This window comes from Chelonia mydas, chromosome 6 (assembly GCF_015237465.2).
Source record: "Chelonia mydas isolate rCheMyd1 chromosome 6, rCheMyd1.pri.v2, whole genome shotgun sequence".
In the NCBI taxonomy this organism is placed as follows: domain Eukaryota; kingdom Metazoa; phylum Chordata; order Testudines; family Cheloniidae; genus Chelonia; species Chelonia mydas.
Window position 1 is genome coordinate 59,679,821 of NC_051246.2, and position 19,324 is coordinate 59,699,144.

General features: G+C 42.6%; 1 protein-coding gene across 17 annotated transcripts in view; it reads left to right on the forward strand.

Annotated features, from left to right (window-relative positions):
• The window catches only part of LOC102939360 (transmembrane protein 263), a 307,551-nt gene that overhangs the window by 20,051 nt on the left and 268,176 nt on the right, over positions 1-19,324 (forward strand). The window contains exon 1 of one of the 17 annotated variants that reach the window (XM_037900120.2): positions 10,873-10,928. The exons of 13 other annotated variants lie outside the window; for them this stretch is intronic. In XM_037900120.2, the coding sequence (XP_037756048.1) occupies positions 10,896-10,928 (33 nt within the window). In that variant the 5' untranslated portion in view covers positions 10,873-10,895. Of the gene's footprint in view, positions 1-10,872; positions 10,929-19,324 lie in introns of those variants that run through there. 3 more of the 17 variants (XM_037900114.2, XM_037900119.2, XM_043549971.1) reach the window with 3 other exon arrangements.

Sequence of the window (19,324 nt, forward strand, 5' to 3'; positions counted from 1 at the left end):
TCTGGCACTGCATACTGGCTCTTGCCAGCTTACTTTCACCTCTGTATACAGCCCTCATTGCCGTAGCATCTGAGGAGGTCAACATTTTTAATGTTTTTATCTTCACAACATCCCGGTGAGGTAGGAATGGGCTATTATGCCCATTTTACAGATGGGGTATTGAGGCATGGGGCAGATTTTCAAAGGCATTTAGGTGCCTAAAGATGGAGATAGTGGGAATTTTCAGAAGTGCCTAAGCACGTTAGGTACCTAACTCCCATTGAAATCAGGGGAACTTAAATGCCTAACCTTCTCAGGTGTCTTTGCAAATTCCATTAGGAACATTTCTGCATCTTCAGGCACCTAAATCCCTTGAAAATCTGGTCCAGAGAGACCCAACGATTTGCACAAGGTCACACAGGAGGTGTGTTTCAGAGCAGGGAATTGAACCCAGGTCTCTCAGTTCTAGGCTAGCACCCTAACCCATGGACCATCCTTCCTCCTCATATGTGATAAGTATAATATTAAACTGAACAGGAGGTGAAGGATGGATTGGACCCTACCTAACAACATCTGGTAAATGGAGTGTGTACATCTCTGAATCAAATTCACCCTTTGCAGATGACCAGTTGTGATGTTCTGCTCAGGACACCCAGAACTGTAAGACACTGTATTACCCAACTGCCTCAGTCTGATGTCCAGTAAAGCTCCCTCTTACTATGTGTAAGCTTGCTGGTACATGAGTTTTTCTGTCTCCGCAGCAAACTCCTTGAGTCTTTGCCAGTTTAAGGCTTTGTCTACACTAGCACTTTTGTTGGCAAAACTTTTGTTGGTTGGGGTGTGAAAAAAAAAAAACAAACACCCCTGGACAAAAGTGCTAGTGTGGACAGCGCTATGTTGGTGAGAGATGCTCTCCTGCCAACATGGCTACTGCCTGCTTGTCGGGGTAGTTGCATGGAGCAGCTACACAGGAGACCTTACAGTGGTTTAGCTGCAGTGGTGCAGCTGTGCTGCTGTAAGGTCCATAATGTAGACATAACTGCACAGCAAGGTTAAGGTTAACAGTCCGTGAACTCCAGTTCCCAAGTTCCCCAAAGATGTCTCCCTGCAGTGTCCAGTCCCTGTCACCGAACACTCTCACAGAAATTACTAAATGTGCTGCTTCTAACAAGACCGAGTACACATCAGGCTTTTGCTTGATAAATCCAATTACCAGGACCAGACAGGACTCATCCAAGAGTTTTGAAGGAACTCAAATATAAAATTGCAGAACTATTAACTGTGGTATGTAACCTATCATTTTAAATAATCTTCTGGACTAGATGACTGGAGGATAGCTAATGTGATGCCAATTTTTAAAAAAATGCTCCAGAGGCAATCCTGGCAATTGCAGGCTGGTAAACCTAACTTCAGTACCAGGCAAATTGGTTGAAACTATAGTAAAGAACAGAATTATCAGACATAGATGAACATGACATGCTGGGAATCAGTATGACTTTTGTAAAGGGAAATCATGCCCCACTAATTTATTAGAATTCTCTGAGGGGGTCAACAAACATGTGGACCAGGGTGATCCGGTGGATATAGTGTACTTGGACTATCAGGACGTTTTTGACGAGGTACCTCACCAAAGGCTCTTAAGCAATGTAAGCAGTCATGGGATAAGAGGGAAGGTCCTCTCCTGGATCAGTAACTGGTTAAAAGACAGAAAACAAAGGGCAGGGATAAATGGTGAGGTTTCAGAATGGAGAGAGGTAAATAGTCATGTTCGCCAGGGGTCTGTACTGGAACAAGTGCTGTTCAACATATTCATTAATGATCTGGAAAAATGGGTAAACAGCAAGGTGGCAAAATGGGCAGACAATAGAAAGTTACTTAAGACAGGTTTCAGAGTAACAGCCGTGTTAGTCTCTATTCGCAAAAAGAAAAGGCGTACTTGTGGCACTTTAGAGACTACCCAATTTATTTGAGCGTAAGCTTTCGTGAGCTACAGCTCACTTCATCGGATGCATACTGTGGAAAGTGTAGAAGATCTTTTTATACACACAAAGCATGAAAAAATACCTCCCCCCACCCCACTCTCCTGCTGGTAATAGCTTATCTAAAGTGAAAAGAAAAGGAGTACTTGTGGCACCTTAGAGACTAACCAATTTATTTGAGCATGAGCTTTCGTGAGCTACAGCTCACTTCATCGGATGCATACTGTGGAAATTGCAGAATATTATTATTATATACACAGACACCATGAAACAATACCTCCTCCCACCCCACTCTCCTGCTGGTAATAGCTTATCTAAAGTGATCATCAAGATGGGCCATTTCCAGCACAAATCCAGGTTTTCTCACCCTCCGCCCCCCACAGACAAACTCACTCTCTTGCTGGTAATAGCCGATCCAAAGTGACCACTCTCCTGTCACTTTGGATGGGCTATTACCAGCAAGAGAGTGAGTTTGTCTGTGGGGGGGCGGAGGGTGAGAAAACCTGGATTTGTGCTGGAAATGGCCCATCTTGATGATCACTTTAGATAAGCTATTACCAGCAGGAGAGTGGGGTGGGAGGAGGTATTGTTTCATGGTGTCTGTGTATATAATAATGATATTCTGCAATTTCCACAGTATGCATCCGATGAAGTGAGCTGTAGCTCACGAAAGCTCATGCTCAAATAAATTGGTTAGTCTCTAAGGTGCCACAAGTACTCCTTTTCTTTTTGCGAATACAGACTAACATGGCTGTTACTCTGAAACTTGTCTAAAGTGATCACTCTCCTTACAATGTGTATGATAATCAAGGTGGGCCATTTCCAGCACAAATCCAGGGTTTAACAAGAACGTCTGGGGGGGGGAGATAGGTTACCTTGCATAATGACTTAGCCACTCCCAGTCTCCAAGCCTAAGTTAATTGTATCCAATTTGCAAATGAATTCCAATTCAGCAGTCTCTCACTGGAGTCTGGATTTGAAGTTTTTTTTGTTGTAATATCACAACTTTCATGTCTGTAATCGCGTGACCAGAGAGATTGAAGTGTTCTCCGACTGGTTTATGAATGTTATAATTCTTGACATCTGATTTGTGTCCATTTACTCTTTTACGTAGAGACTGTCCAGTTTGACCAATGTACATGGCAGAGGGGCATTGCTGGCACATGATGGCATATATCACATTGGTGGATGTGCAGGTGAACGAGCCTCTGATAGTGTGGCTGATGTGATTAGGCCCTGTGATGGTGTCCCCTGAATAGATATGTGGGCACAGTTGGCAACGGGCTTTGTTGCAAGGATAGGTTCCTGGGTTAGTGGTTCTGTTGTGTGGTATGTGGTTGCTGGTGAGTATTGAAACAGGTTGATAGAGCCAGAAGAGTTCCCAGAAGTCACCTACTACAGGACAGGCCTAACAAAGAAAACGCCACTAGCCGTCACCTTCAGCCCCAACTAAAACCCCTCCAACGCATTATTAAGGATCTACAACCTATCCTGAAGGATGACCCAACACTCTCACAAATCTTGGGAGGCAGGCCAGTCCTTGCCTACAGACAGCCCCCCAACCTGAAGCAAATACTCACCAGCAACCACACACCACACAACAAAACCCCCCTACCCCCCCCCCAGACGTTCTTGTTAAACCCTGGATTTGTGCTGGAAATGGGCCACCTTGATTATCATACACATTGTAAGGAGAGTGGTCACTTTAGATAAGCTATTACCAGCAGGAGAGTGGGGTGGGGGGAGGTATTTTTTCATGCTTTGTGTGTATAAAAAGATCTTCTACACTTTCCACAGTATGCATCCGATGAAGTGAGCTGTAGCTCATGAAAGCTTATGCTCAAATAAATTGGTTAGTCTCTAAGGTGCCACAAGTACTCCTTTTCTTTTTACTTAAGACAGTTAAGTCCAAAACTAACTGTGAAGAGTTACAAAGGAATCTCACAAAACTGGGTGACTGGGCAATAAAATGGCAGATGAAATTCAATGTTGATAAATACAAAGTAATGCACTTTGGAAAACATAATCCAAATTATTCTTACAAAATGATAGGGTCTAAATTACTCGTTATCACTCAAGAAAGAGATCTTGGCATCACTGTGGGTAGTTCTCGGAAAATATCCACTCAATGTGCAGCCACAGTCAAAAAAGCAGATAAGACAGAAAATATCATAACGCCACTATATAAATCCATGATACACCCACACCTTGAATACTATGTGTAGTTCTGGTCGCCCCATCTCAAAACAGATGCATTAGAATTGGAAAAGGTCCAGAGAGGGGCAACAAGAATGATTAGGGGCATGGAACAGCTTCCATATGAGGAGAGATTAAAAAGACTGGGACCATTCAGCTTAGAAAAGAGATGACTAAGGGGGGTTACGATAGATGTCTATAAAATCATGACTGGTGGAGAGGAAGTGAATAAGGAAGTGTTATTTACCCCTTCACATAACACAAGAAGCAGGGGGTCACCCTATGAAATTAACAGGCAGCAGATTTAAAACAGACAAAAGGCAGTACTACTTCACATAACTCAGTCAGCCTACGGAATTCATTGCCAGTGGATGTTAAGGCCAAAACAATAACGGGATTCAAAAAAGAATTGGAGGATAGGTCCATCAGTGGCTATTAACCATGATGGTCAGGGATGCAACCCCATGCTCCAGTTGCCAGAAGCTGGAAGTGGACAACAGTGGATGGATCTCAATAATTGCCTGTTCTGTTCATTCCCTCTGATGTACCTGGAATATGTTATAGTGGGCTAGATGGACCATTGATCTGACCCAGGATGGCCGTTCTTATCTTCTTAGCTGAGGGTTCACTTTATATTTCAATAGAGCAGCACTGAGACCTGTTTTACACTAGGAAATTAGGTTGGTATAACTACGTCATGCATCCGATGAAGTGAGCTGTAGCTTACGAAAGCTTATGCTCAAATAAATTTGTTAGTCTCTAAGGTGCCACAAGTACTCCTTTTCTTTTTGGAAATACGTCTCTCAGGGGTTTGAAAAATCCACAGTGCAAATTCTCCTGTCTACCTAGCTACTGCCTCTTTGGGGAGGTGGATTACGTATGCCGATGGGGGAAGCCCTCCCATCAGCATAGGTAGCATCTTCATTGAAATGCTACAGCGGCATAGCTGCAATGAGAAAAGGAGTACTTGTGGCACCTTATTGGTTAGTCTCTAAGGTGCCACAAGCCAAGTACTCCTTTTCTTTTTGCGAATACAGACTAACACGGCTGTTACTCTGAAACCTGCCATAGCTGCAATGGTGCAGTTGCGCCACTGCAGAGTTTAAAGTGTAGACAAGCTCTGAGATGGTTCATAGTAAAACTCAGAATAAGTTTATTAACAAAGAACAGATTTAAGTGATACTAAGCAAGAGAAACAGACAGGTAAGCTTACAAACAAAACAAAACACAGTCTAAAATGTAATTTTAGTAGGTTATGATCTTTTCCTAAGTAGTTTTCTTATGCACATCAAGTTACCAGCATCTCCATGTTTCCAGGCCAGGGGACCCACTGTTCACAGAATCAAAAGGTGCTATTCCCTTTGTTCCCTAAGTGATGGATAACTAAATGTCTGTTTGGTACCCGTATATTACCCAAAGTGCATTTGTCTCCAGCTCAAGAGCCAGGAAGGGTTCCTGGGTTACAGTGTCTCCTGGTGTGTTCACTAAACTGCTGCTTGTTAACTTGATAGCTTTGTTTACTATGTTCATAAATGCACTTTCATTGTTCTCAGCCAGTCATGGAGCCAATCAGACCGAATAAATACACTTTCCTTTTGTCTAGGGCAGGCTTGGTTTATGCACTGTTCTTTAAAATGTGTTTGGGAGGCATATTTCCAGCACTCACACAACTGTTTGTACACAACCCATACATGCATCACATAGTGATTTTTTTTTTTTTTTTTTGGACCAGTATGTTACCAATTTACATATGATACCTTACATGACACCTTTTAGATACATTGTATGACAACTGTGTGTTGGGGGTGTAGTGTGTGTCAGGCCTGTATGAGTTATGATCTGGTGGGCTGTTTGCCAGATGCCACTGAGGGGCTCCCAGGCTCAGATCAGCTCAAGGTCTATGTATCTCTATCTTGAGAGAGTAAGTGGGATTTAAGAGGTTCCTGGGCTTCTTGCTGGCCCTCTGACCCATGTTGAATTTCATCCTGGATGGTTTGAATTCGCTGTTTTTTGAAGCTGGTTTCTTCTTCACTTTGCCTTTTTCTTGATATAATGGTACTGTGTCAGTCGGTTATCAAATCATTTCACTGAGACAGGCGAAATGGTGTATACCCTCGTTTTCAGCATTAGACACTTGCCAAGAGTGGGTCTTGTAAATTATTTAGTAGATTTTAAAGAAAATTTTAACTTTTATGTTATAAGTGGGCCTGACTTAATGTCTTCGGTAGAAAAATTATTACCTTTTCTGTTTTTCACGGCAACAGAACCACTCGGTATATTGAGCTGATGCTGTTGATAGGATATTGGAGATGGAAAAGCCTTTAGGTGCCATCCAGTCCATCCCCTCAGCTCCCTGGGTGGCCAAAGTAGGATTGATCTCTGTTGTAATTTCAGAAGGGATTTATTTTGTCTTGTCCAGTTCTATTGTTTGTTTGAACAATGGGACTTTTGCAGTTTCCCTTGGGGAAACCAGATCTCATCAGTAAGAAAAGTGTAGACTAACTTTTCTGTTGTCATTTCATTCCATCCCTCCAGTTCACATGCCGAACAACTTCTCTCTCTGAAGCATTTACACCTTACAAATACCTCTAGATCTCAGAGTCTCCTTCATTAGAGACACAAGGTGGGCAAAGTCTTGTCTTTTATTGGACCAACTTCTGTTGATGAGAGAGACATGCTTTTGAGCTACACAGAGCTCTTCTTTAGATTTGGGAAATGCACCCAGAGTGTCACAGCTAAATCCAAGCTGGAACAAATTGTTTAGCATCAGTAGTTTATTTCAAGGGACTATTCAAAGTGAAGTGGCCCGTTAACACCCCTTCAGTCCTGGGGATGGGAGGAAGGAAGGCAGAGGAGGGGGAAATAAAGGCAGCTTGGGGTGGGGCAGGGTTGGTAGTGAGTTATAGATTTGAATTTCAATAATATATAACTCAGTAACAGGCAGCAAACCCTGCCAGAACAACAGATGCAAAATCTGTAGACGTCTCCATTGCTACGATGGTCAACACTCCCAACAACACACCTTTCAAGATCCTACACATGCCTATAACAACATCTAGTATACCTCATTCAGTGCATTAAATGCCCCAACAGCAACCATGTGGGTAAAACCAGGCAATCACTATGCTCTCGAATGAATTCACACAGGAAAATGATAAAAGACAAAATCATCATATCAGCTGTGCTTTCACAAAGCAGTCACTCTATATCTGATCTATCAGTCTTCATCCTCAAAGGAAATATGCACAATACATTTAAAAGACGAACCTCGGAGCTTAAATTCATAACTCTGCTAAACACGAAAAATCATGGACTGAACACAAACGCTGGATTTATAGCTTATGACAACAACGTGTAACCCACTAACCCCCTTTTGGTCCTAGGACTGCAGTGGTGTTAATGGGCCACTCTACCTGGAATGATCCCTTACAGTATTTGCTAACTACTTATGCTAAACTAACTAAGCATTTAGTTGTGATGCTCTGAGTACCTTTCCCAGACCTGAAGCTCTGTGTGGCTCCTTAAGCGTGCCTCTCTCACCAACAGAAACTGGTCTAATAAAAGATATTATCTCACCCACCTTGTGTCTCTAATATCCTGGAACCAACATGGCTACAACACTGTCACATAGCCAAGCTAGGCAATATGTTGGTCTTTTAAAAAAGATTATCATAATCATTTTTATTGACATCTTTTTGGTGTTGAGATGTCCAGAGCTGTCTAATGTTCTGGTGCCGTTGATTCATCAGTGTCCTGACTTGCAAAAAATGTAAAATTATAAATGAAATGTCACATTCAGCATTTCTATTTCCATACCCCTATCATGTGCTTGGGGGAATTGTAATTCTGCAATTCAAATTCCCATTGGGCTGAAACCTGGCACAGAAGCTCTCATTATAACAGAACCTTGTTTTGTAAAATTAAAAACAAAACCTCCATCAAGAGACTTTTTCTTAAACCCAGATGAGTGCAAAAAAAAAAAAAATCCTATTTATTGTTACAGATCAATTTTCACTTTCTGCAGAAAATCCAACAGCTTTGGAAACCCCTCAGGTAAAGACATACGGTCAATAGGGTTGGCTGATCCAATGGCACTTTCCTATGGAATTTAGAAAATATGATATGAAATGAAACTGACTTAAATCCACAGTAGGCTGAAAATTCACAGCTGAGGTAGAACATCCAGTTGCAACAGTTTCCCTTCCAAGCATACTACAAAATGGCATGATATTTTGGCTTCATCTCGAATGTCTGAGAGTTCCATGTGATATCTGAGCAATAATGCGTGGGGAAGTATTCAGTTACATGGCTACCTAAGGCTATGTCTACGCTACTGACTTTACAGCGACACAGCTGTGCTGCTGCAGCTGTGCTGCTCTAAGGTCTCCTGTGTAGCTGCTCTGTGCCAGCAGGAGAGAACTCTCCTGCTGACATAATTAAACCCCCCACAATGACATAGCGCTGTCCACACTGGTGCTTTTGTTGGTGAAACTTATGTCGGTCAGGGGGGTGTTTGTTTTTTTGCAGCCCTGACCAACAAAAGTTTTGCCAACAAAAGTGCTAGTGTAGACAAAGCCTTAGGCCTGGGCTACACTGGGGATGGGGGGGGTTGAACTAAGATACGCAACTTCAGCTACGCTATTCACGTAGCTGAAGTCGAAGTATCTTAGTTCGACTTACCTGGCCGTCCTCATGGCAGTGAGTCGACCGCGGCGGCGACTCCTGCCGAGGTGGAGTACAAGTGTCGATTCGGGGATCAATTTATCGCGTCTAGATGAGACACGATAAATTTATCCCCGACTGAGTGATCTCTACCTACCGATCCGGCGGGTAGTGTAGACGTACCCTTAGTGCCTTATGTGCAGTAGGAAGGCTTTGTGCCCTCAGACACTCAGTGCAGGTGTCCAGTTTAATTGCACCACTTTGTGTGGTGGTTACAAAATAAATAGTAACAGTTTTAAACAAAAGGCAAAACTATTTGGAATGTTGTTGTTAGGACACTATAGAAAGGTGAATTATGAATGTTCCGTTTCATACCAAACTGATCTAAAAGTGACTTTTCTAGCGATTAGCCCAACCCTTTCTCCTACAGACCAAATGAAATTCAGTAGTTACATAGCAGTACACAGCACAATCGTTTCTTAGGTGGAGGACCAACATTGTGTTTGGTGCTGTCTGAATATAGAGGAAGGTAATTGTCCCTGCTCTGGGGAGCTTACAAGTGAAATTGTATATGGAGGGTTATAGTCTGCTCTGGCATTAGTGGGGATTAATCCATTTACTTCAGTGAAGTTGTGCCTGCTTACAACACCACGACTGAATTTGGTTCAGGCAGGACAGTCCAAGAGGGGTTGTTTAGTTTGGCTGATGCAATTTTGAAACAAGAAGAAGTGTGACCATAGATATTTTAAGGAGAAATTTTTGACTGGATGAAGGAGGCTGCTTTGTGAGCAGCAAAAGAAACAGGGTTCTAAGCAGAAAGTGCAGCATTTGAGAGAGCATGAAAAGTCACGTGGGAGAAGGGAACAAATAGGTGGGAGCAGGGCATTCAGGAGCGAGCAAGGAAACATGATGATCTAGGTAAGGAAAGAGACGGTAATTATCAAAACTGGAATTTTGCCGGGAGTCTAGAACTATCTTTCTACTTCTAAAACCTTTTTCAAAGCTAAAATACTACACGTAATATGGGCTTTAAAATCCTTGGGCTTCAGTTTTGAAGTCAGTGGAGTTACTCCAAACTAACTCCAGTGCAAAGGACAACTCGTGTAGAGACAAAATCATGACTATTTTGTAAACCACTTCTGCTAATCCTGGGAGACCCAGGTTCAAATACCTGCTTTGGAGCAGGGACTGAAACCCAAGTCAGAGACTCCATCTCCCCCAGGTGAGTGTCCTACCCCCCAGGCTATACTATATTCTGGGATGGGTCTCATTCAGTTTCTTCTGTTGAAGCGATTTCACATTGTATAAATAATTAGCTATTCAGTGGTGCAGGGACGGAACCCAGGTGTCGCTCCTCTTTGCCTCCCTCCTGGGTGAGTTCCCTAACCCCTGGGCTATAGAATCACTTTCTCGCTCTTCCTCACTTCCCAAATGAGTATTCAAGTATTTCATAGAAAGTGGAACAGATTGAACAGGAAAAATTTAAAAATGACCCACCCCTGAATACCCTATAGCTTGCTGTCAAGCTTCAGAGGGGTAGCCGTGTTAGTCTGGATCTGTCAAAGCGGCAAAGAGTCCTGTGGCACCTTATAGACTAACAGACGTATTGGAGCATGAGCTTTCGTGGGTGAATACCCACTTCGTCGGATGCATGTAGTGGAAATTTCCAGAGGCAGGTATAAATATGCAAGCAAGAATCAGGCTAGGGATAATGAGGTTAGTTCAGTCAGGGAGGATGAGGCCCTCTTCTAGCAGTTGAGGTGTGAACACCAAGGGAGGAGAAACTGCTTTTGTAGTTGGCTAGCCATTCACAATCTTTGTTTAATCCTGAGCTGATGGTGTCAAATTTGCAACTGAATTGAAGCTCAGCAGTTTCTCTTTGAAGTCTGGTCCTGAAGTTTTTTTTGCTGCAGGATGGCTACCTTTAAATCTACTGTTGTGTGTCCAGCAAGATTGAAGTGTTCTCCTATAGGTTTTTGTATATTGCCATTCCTAATATCTGATTTGTGTCCATTTATCCTTTTACGTAGGGACTCTCCAGTTTGGCTGATGTACATAGCAGAGGGGCATTGCTGGCACATGATGGCGTATATTACATTGGTGGATGTGCAGGTGAATGAACCGGTGATGGTGTGGCTGATCTGTTTAGGTCCTGTGATGGTGTCACTGGTGTAGATATGTGGGCAGAGTTGGCATCGAGGTTTGTTGCATGGATTGGTTCCTGAGTTAGAGTTACTATGGTGCTGTGTGTAGCTGCTGGTGAGAATATGCTTCAGGTTGTCAGGTTGTCTGTGGGCAAGGACTGGCCTGCCTCCCAAGGCCTGTGAAAGTGAGGGATTGTTGTCCAGGATGGGTTGGAGATCGCTGATGATGCATTGGAGAGGTTTTAGGTGAGGACTGTATGTGATGGCCAGTGGAGTTCTGTTGGTTTCTTTCTTGGGTTGTCTTGCAGCAGGAGGCTTCTGGGTACACGTCTGGCTCTGTTGATCTGTTTCCTTATTTCCTCATGTGGATATCATAGTTTTGAGAATGCTTGGTGAAGATCTTGTAGGTGTTGGTCTCTGTCTGAGGAGTTGGAGCAAATGTGGTTGTACCTCAGTGCTTGGCTGTAGGCAATGGATTGTGTGGTGTGTCCGGGGTGGAAGCCGGAGGCATGAAGGTAGGCATAACGGTTGGTGGGTTTTCGGTATAGGGTGGTGTTAACGTGACCATCACTTATTTGCACTGTGGTGTCTAGGAAGTGAACCTCCCGTGTAGATTGGTCCAGGCTGAGGTTGATGGTGGGGTGGAAGTTGTTGAAATCATGGTGGAATTCTTCCAGGGTTTCCTTCCCATGGGTCCAGATGATGATGTCATCAATGTAATGTAGGTAGAGAAGGGGCGTGAGCGGACGAGAGCTGAGGAAGCGTTGTTCCAGGTCAGCCATAAAAATGTTGGCATATTGTGGGGCCATGCGGGTGCCCATAGCGGTGCCACTGGTCTGGAAGTATATAGTGTCACCAAATTTGAAATAATTGTGCGTGATGGCAATATAGCTAGGTAGTTAGGACATTCACCTGGGAGAGCAGAGCCCTGGGTTCAAGTTCTATTGCCCAAGTGGGGGATTTGAATCTGGGCCTCCCACATCCCTGTTGGGCTAAAAGTTTCACAGGTGGCGCCACCACCAGCTATGCTCTAGGATTATTCTGAGAGAGTTCTATGGCCTGTGTTATACCAAATTCATGGTCCATTTTGATCAATTTCACGGTCATAGGATTTTAAAAATAGTCGATTTCATGGGTCAGATGTTTACATCTGAAATTTCATGGTGGTGTAACCATGAATGTCCTGACCCAAAAGGAGGTTGAGGGTGGGTTGTAAAACTCTTGTAGGGGTGTTGCAGGATTGCCACTCTCATTTCGTCTGTGCTACCTTCAGAGCCTAGCTCTGACAGAGCAGCCGCGGAGGTACAGGTAGCCGGGGGGAGGTTTCGGGTGGTGGGTGTAATGGGCCCCCTCTCCTTGCTGAGAGCAGCAGTGCAGGGGAAGCGGAAGTCCCATCCCTCCCCAGCTTTGCCAGGTCTAGTAGCTGAAGACTGGTGCATGGTAGGAGCCCCCGGCTGGGGCGCCCCCAGCCCTGCCCGTCCCTCTCCCCTACAATGTCTAGATTTCATGGGGGAGATCCGATTTTTACAGTCCATTTTTACAGCATTTTTCATGGTCCTTGATTTGGTAGGGCCCTAGTTATACAGGAGGTCAGACAAGATGCTCCCATGGTCCCTTCTGGACTTGGAATCTCTGAAAACCACTACCTCCTCCATGTATGTTGCTATGTGATTCTAGCCCAGACAATCAAAGTGAGACTTTTTGTTTAATGTTGGAATGGTTCGTGTTGACATTTTAGAATTTTTTTTTTCATTTCAACCAAAATAATTCACAAATAGACATGAATTTGTAAAAAAAAAAAAAAAAAAGTTTAGTTGACCCAAATCTGTATTTATTTGGTTTTTGGTTTTTTTTTGGTGAAAAAAGTTTCACATTAATTGTTTTGCTCTGCTCCAATGGTGACATTTTATAATGCCGAGTGCTCCTCAATATGTTTCCTGTAAATGCATGTAATTCTTTGCACTTTCTTAAGAATATTGGTTTGAGGGCATGAAATTTTTTATTTTAATGACTTGTAATGAGCCCATCATCATAAGACAATATGTGAAAATAGTGGCCACAGGGGGCAGCCAAGTTACCCCATTAATCACCTGGCCATCTGGAAAAAAAAGGCTAAATTTTTAGATTCTGTTCGCCAAACACTTGGTTGAAAAGATGGGCCTTGTATGAAGTCAGTGGACTCAGACTCTGGTGGCCCATCCTGCTTTCTGTACCTGAGAGCAAATCTAGGAACTGTAAGTTAAAACACGTGGATTACTTTCTCTAACCTGTACAGCTATGTAAGATATCAACGAGTCAGATTCTGGAGTCAGAATCTTCACCGGCAAGGCAGATTCCTCCTCTCATTGGCCACTCTATGAAATGAGTAATATTACATTAAAAAAAAAAAAGTCAAAAGAATGTTAAGGCTGTTAAATCGAGCACTCAAAAGTTAGGAAATGCCAGAATTCCAGTTGCCTAGGCAACAATCCAGCCCCCTTCTATGTATGTTTTATGATAGTCTTTAATTACAAAATGATACTTGCTGACCATGGAGGAATGTTGAGATTCATGAATCTCTAGTACTATTTCAGGTTCTGAGTAGACTGTTCTCTATTTGGTTACAGACCCTTTTAAGAACATTTAGAACATAAGAATGGCCATACCGGGCCAGACAAATAGTCCATGTAGCCCAGGATCATGTCTTCCGACAGTGGCTTCAGAGGGAATGAATGGAACAGGGCAATTTATCAAGTGATCCATCCCCTGTTGTCCAGTCCCAGCTTCTGGCAGTCAGAGGTTTAGGGACACCCAGAGCATGGGGTTGTGTCTAGGAACATATTGGTTAATAGCCATAGATGGATTCATTCATCATGAATGTATCAAATTCTCTTTTGAACCCAGTTATACTTTTGGCCCTCACAACATCCCATGGCAATAAGTTCCACAGGCTGACTGCATTGTGTGAAGAAGTACTTTTTTTTCTTTGTTTTAAACCTGCTGCCTGTTAGTTTCATTGGGTGACCTCTGGTTCTTGTGTTATGTGAAGGAGTAAATAACACTTATTCATTTTTCTTCATACCAGTCATGAGTTTACAGACCTTAATCACATCCCCCTTTAGTCGTCTCTTTTCTAAGTTGAACAGTCAGTCTTTTTAACTTCTCCTCATATGGAAGCAGTTCCATGCCCCTAATACTCTTGTTGCCTTTTTCTGTACTTTTCCCCATTCTATTGTATCTTTTTTGAGATGGGGTGACCAGAACTGCATGCAGTATTCAAGATGTGGACGTACCATGGGTTTATATAGTGGCATTATGATGATTTCTGTCTTATCTATCCCTTTCCTAATGTTTCCTAACATTGTTAGCTTTTTGACTGCTGCTGCACATTGAGCAAATGTTTTCAGAGAAGTATCGACAGTGACTCCAAGATTTTTCTTGAGTGGTAACAGCTAATTTAGACCCCATCGCTTTGTGTGTATAGTTGGAACTATGTTTTGCAGTGTGCATTACTTTGCATTTATCAACACCGAATTTCATCTGCTATTTTGTTGTCCAGTCACTCGGTTTTTTAGATCCTTTTGTAACTCTCTTAACGCTCAGCTTGGAACTTAATTATTTTGAGTAATTCTGTATCATCTGCAAACTTTAGCATCTCATCGTTCTACCCCTTTTTCTAAATCACTTTATGAAGATGTTGAACAGCACTGGTCCCAGTACAGATCTTTGGGGGACCCACAGTTTTCTCTGCTGTGAAAATTGACCATTTATTCCTACCCTTTGTTTCCTATCTTTTAACAAGTTACTGATCCATGGGAGGACCTTCCCTCTTATCCAATGGCTGCCTACTTTGCTTAAGAGCCTTGAGTGAGGGACCTTGTCAAAAGGTTTCTGAAAATCCAGGTACACTGTATCAGCTGGTTCACCCATGTCCACACATTTATTGACTCTGTCAAAGAAATCTAATAGATTAGTGAAGCATGATTTCCCCTTGCAAAAGCCATGTTGACTATTTCCCAACATGTCATAGAATATCAGGGTTGGAAGGGACCTCAGGAGGTCTAGTCCAACCCCCTGCTCAAAGCAGGACCAATCCGCAACTAAATCATCCCAGCCAGGGCTTTGTCAAGCCTGACCTTAAAGATATCTAAGGAAGGAGATTCCACCACCTCCCTAGGTAACGCATTCCAGTGGTTCACCACCCTCCTAGTGAAAAAGTTTTTCCTAATATCCAACCTAAACCTCCCCAACTACAACTTGAGACACATATCATCTATGTGTCCAATAATTTTGTTCTTCACCATAGTTTCAACCAGTTTGCCTGGTACTGAAGTTAGGCTGACCTGCCTGTAATTGCCAGGATCACCTCTGGAGCCTTTTTTAAAAATTGGCATTACGTTACCTATCTGCCAGTCATCTGATTTTAAGTAATCTGTTACAAGCCACAGTTAGCAATTCTGCAATTTCATCTTTGAGTTCCTTCAGAACTCTTGGGTGAATATCATCGGTCTTGGTAATTTATTACTGTTTAATTTTCAGTTTGTTCCTAAAGCTCTTCTATTGACACCTAAATCTAGGACAGTTCCTCAGATTTGTCAACTAAAAAGAATGGCTCAGACATGGGAATTTCCCTCACATCCTCTCTAGTGAAGACCAATGCATAGAATTCATTTCGTTTCTCCGCAACTGCCTTGTCTTCCTTGAGTGCTCCTGTAGCACCTCGATTGTCCAGTGCTCACAGATTGTTTTGCAGGTTACTGCTGTTGATGTACTAAAAAAATTACTGTTTGTCTTTCGCTAGTTGCTTTTAATTGCATGCCTAATTACTCTTGATTTGTCAGAATTTGTGCTCCTTTCTATTTTCCTCAGTAGGACTTGACTTCCAATTATTAAGAGTTGTCTTTTTGTCTCTAACTGCCTCTTTCACTCTGTTTAGCCATGGTGGCAATTTTTGGTCCTCTTATTGTATTTTTGTTTGGGATATACATATAATTTGAGCCTCTATTATGATGTTTTTAAAAAGTTTCCATGTAGCTTGCAGGCATTTCACTCTTGTCACCTTTCCTTTTAAATTCCATTTAAGTAACTTTCCCATTTTTGTGTAGTTCCCCTTCTTGAAGTTATATGCTACTGTGGTGGTGGTGGGTTTTTTTTGTTGTTTTGTTGTATTTCCCCCAATATAAGGATGTTTACATTTAATTACATTATGGTTGCTATTACTGAATGATTCAGCTATATTTACCTCCTGGACCAGACCTGTGTGCCACTTAGGACTAAATCAGGAATTGTTTCTCCCTTTGTGGGTTCCAGGACTAGCTGCTTCAAGAAGATGGTGTCTAGAAATGTTATCTCTGCATCCTGTGCTGAGGTGACATGTTCCCAGTCTATATGAGGATAGTTGAAATCTGCCATTCTTATTGGGTTTTCTGTGTTTTGTAGCCTCTCTCATTTCCCTGATCATTTCACAAACACAGTCACCATCTTGGTAAAGTGGTCAATAATATATTCCTCTTATACTCTTATTTATGCAAGCATGGAATTTCTATCCATAGAAATTCTGTGATACTTTTAGATTCGTTTAAGATTCTTACTATATTTGACTCTGCCTTTTTTTTTTTTTTTTTAACATATAGTGCCACTCCCCCACCAGCATGACCTACACTGTCATTCCTATATATTTTGTACCCTGGTATTACCATGTCCCATTGATTATCATCATTCCACCAATTTTCTGTGATATCTATTTCTATCCATATTCTCATTTAATACCAGGCATTCAAGTTCACCCATCTTAGTGTTTAGACTTCTTGCATTTGTATACAAGCACTTTATAAATTTTGTCAATATTTAGTTGCCTGCCGTCATGTGATGTAATTGAATGAGACTCTTTTTAATTTGATTGTTTCTCTTCACTTCCTACCTATATTTTATTAACCCATCACCTCTCCTCTTTACTAGGATATAGAGCATCTATTTTAAATCCTCCCCTAAGGGATGTGTATGTCCTAACCCTGTACTCCTCCGTGCCTGTCAGCTTTCCTTCAGTCCTCAGTTAAAAATTCCTCTAAGACCTTTTTAATTTTACATGCCAGCAGTCTGATACTGTTTTGGTTCAGGTGGAGCCCATCTTTCCTTGTATAGGTTCCTCCTTTCCCAGAAGGTTCCCCACTTCCTAACAAATCTAAACTCCCTCCTCCCTACACCATCATCTCATCCACGCATTGAGATCCTGCAGATCTGCCTGTCTAACTGGCCCTGCATGTGGAATTGGAAGCATTTCAGAGAATGCCACCATGGAGGTCCTGGACTTTAATATCTTGCCTAGCAGCCTAAATTTGGGCTCCAGGACCTCTTTCCTACCTACATGTACCATGACCACCAGCTCCTACCTAGTACCGCACGTAAATCTGTCTAGATATTTTGAGAGGTCTGCAGCCTTTGCACCCAGAAGGTAATTCATCACACAGTTCTTCTGCTCATCACAAACCCAGCTATCTATATTTCTAATAATAGAGTCTCCCATTACTATTACCTGTCTCTTCCTAATAATAGGAATCTGCTCCCCCAGAGAGGCATCCTCCGTACAAGAGACTACCAAGCCATTATCTGGAAGAAGGGTCCCAATTATGGGATCATTTTTCTCTGCTCCAGATCCTCCTCAACAGCACAGAGACTGTCAGACTGGGGGTGGGACTGCTCTACTGTTTCCTGGAAAGTCTTCTCTATATATCTCTGCCTCCCTTAGCTCTACCAGTTCAGCCACTCTGGTCTTTAGAGCCCATGGTGTCTCTGAGGGCCATGAGCTGCTTGTACTGAATGCACACATATGCCATCTGCCCACAAGGCAGGGAATCATACATGCTGCATTCAGTGCAAAAAACTGGGTAGTTAGCTTTTTTTTTTTAAATTTGTTGTGTGTGTTGGGGGTGGGTGGGTTATTGGCCTAAGTTTAGAGAATGTTTGTTAGGTGTATCAGGCTTTCATGCTCCCTTGCAAAATTCCCGTTTGTTGCTGCTCTTTGCTAGCCCTGCTGGTTGCTTACAAACTGGCTTTTTAAACCTGCTTCTTTCTGAATTAGCCCCACCCCCTTGTCAAAGAATCCTAAAGAGATTAGATCTCAAAAGATGGCAGGCGAGGGCCTAGTTAGGAAGCTCTCAGCCTTGCCTAGCAGTCCTTGGTCTGTAAACTCTGTCCTCCAAGGAGCCTGAGTTCCTTCTGCCCCTATCCCATCCAGCCTGTACTCATCCCTGCGCCAGCCCCAACCCCAGTCCCTGTCATCCCTTTTCTATCCCCGCCCATTGGCTCCTTGTCCCTGTCCCAGTCTTCCTCCTCTCTCCCAGGCATTGCTTCTCATCTCTCTGCATTTCAGTCAGGTGGCTACCTCTTTCTCCTGCATCCTACCTGGGCACCATAATGGGGAGCATTGAGAGTGCAGGTGACAGTTTCCCTGCTCTCAATTCTTGTGCTGCAGTGGCTGCAACTTCCAGGAGAAACAATTGCAAGAAAAGTCCTGCTTAGCCCCAGCAGCTCTGTGATGCAGAAGAGATGGACTCTGGGAAGAATTTAACTGCCAAACTCTAGCAAGTCTCTATGGAACATATATGAACTGAGATTTTTTCAGAGGCTCCTAAATTGGAGAAATTTTCATGGTGATGGCAAAATGCATATCGCTGGTGCCAAGGTGATTCCCTTGTCAAATGTGAAGTCCCTGTTCAAAAGTATGGATGTGGTAGAGCTTCTCAGTAGAATGGTTGTAAGAACTTTATGTGGGCAAATCAATGTACACGATACTCATTCTAAGAGAGGCTGAATCATTTTGCTGAAGATTTTCCAAAAATATTCAGCTTGAGACAGATACTCAGCACAGAAAATTTCAGTTAGATTGCCAAAGTTATAAGCAACAGAAAACAGGGTCTTGTTAAGTTTGCCCAATACTTTGTATTACTATAGGTATCGCTATTTGCACTGCCATAATACCAAGGTGGAATCATTTGGTCTCAGTCATAATTCATGGTCTCCAGAGAAGTTTCTTACCTTCTTCCACTCATTGGCTCAGTACAGTACCAGTGAGCTATATTTTATAAAAAAACTTTTAAAATAAGTATAACACAGAGGGCCTGCAAAATTGCATTCAGAGGTATAGTAGCTCAGGAGAAAACATGTAGTATAACCAGAACTGGTTGTGTATTTATGCTGCAGTCAGTAGTTGGCCTCTTGTTTTACTCTTTGCTTCTCATGAGAATGCCAGCAGATTTTACATCCACAAATACATAAGTGTGTCAGGCCAGCTGAGATTTGAGAGGAGGATGCCTCTCTTCTGAAGCAACTGTGAGCACCTAAATTAGTGTTCAGAGACCCACAGTCCTCAAGTCAGAACTGTCCTTT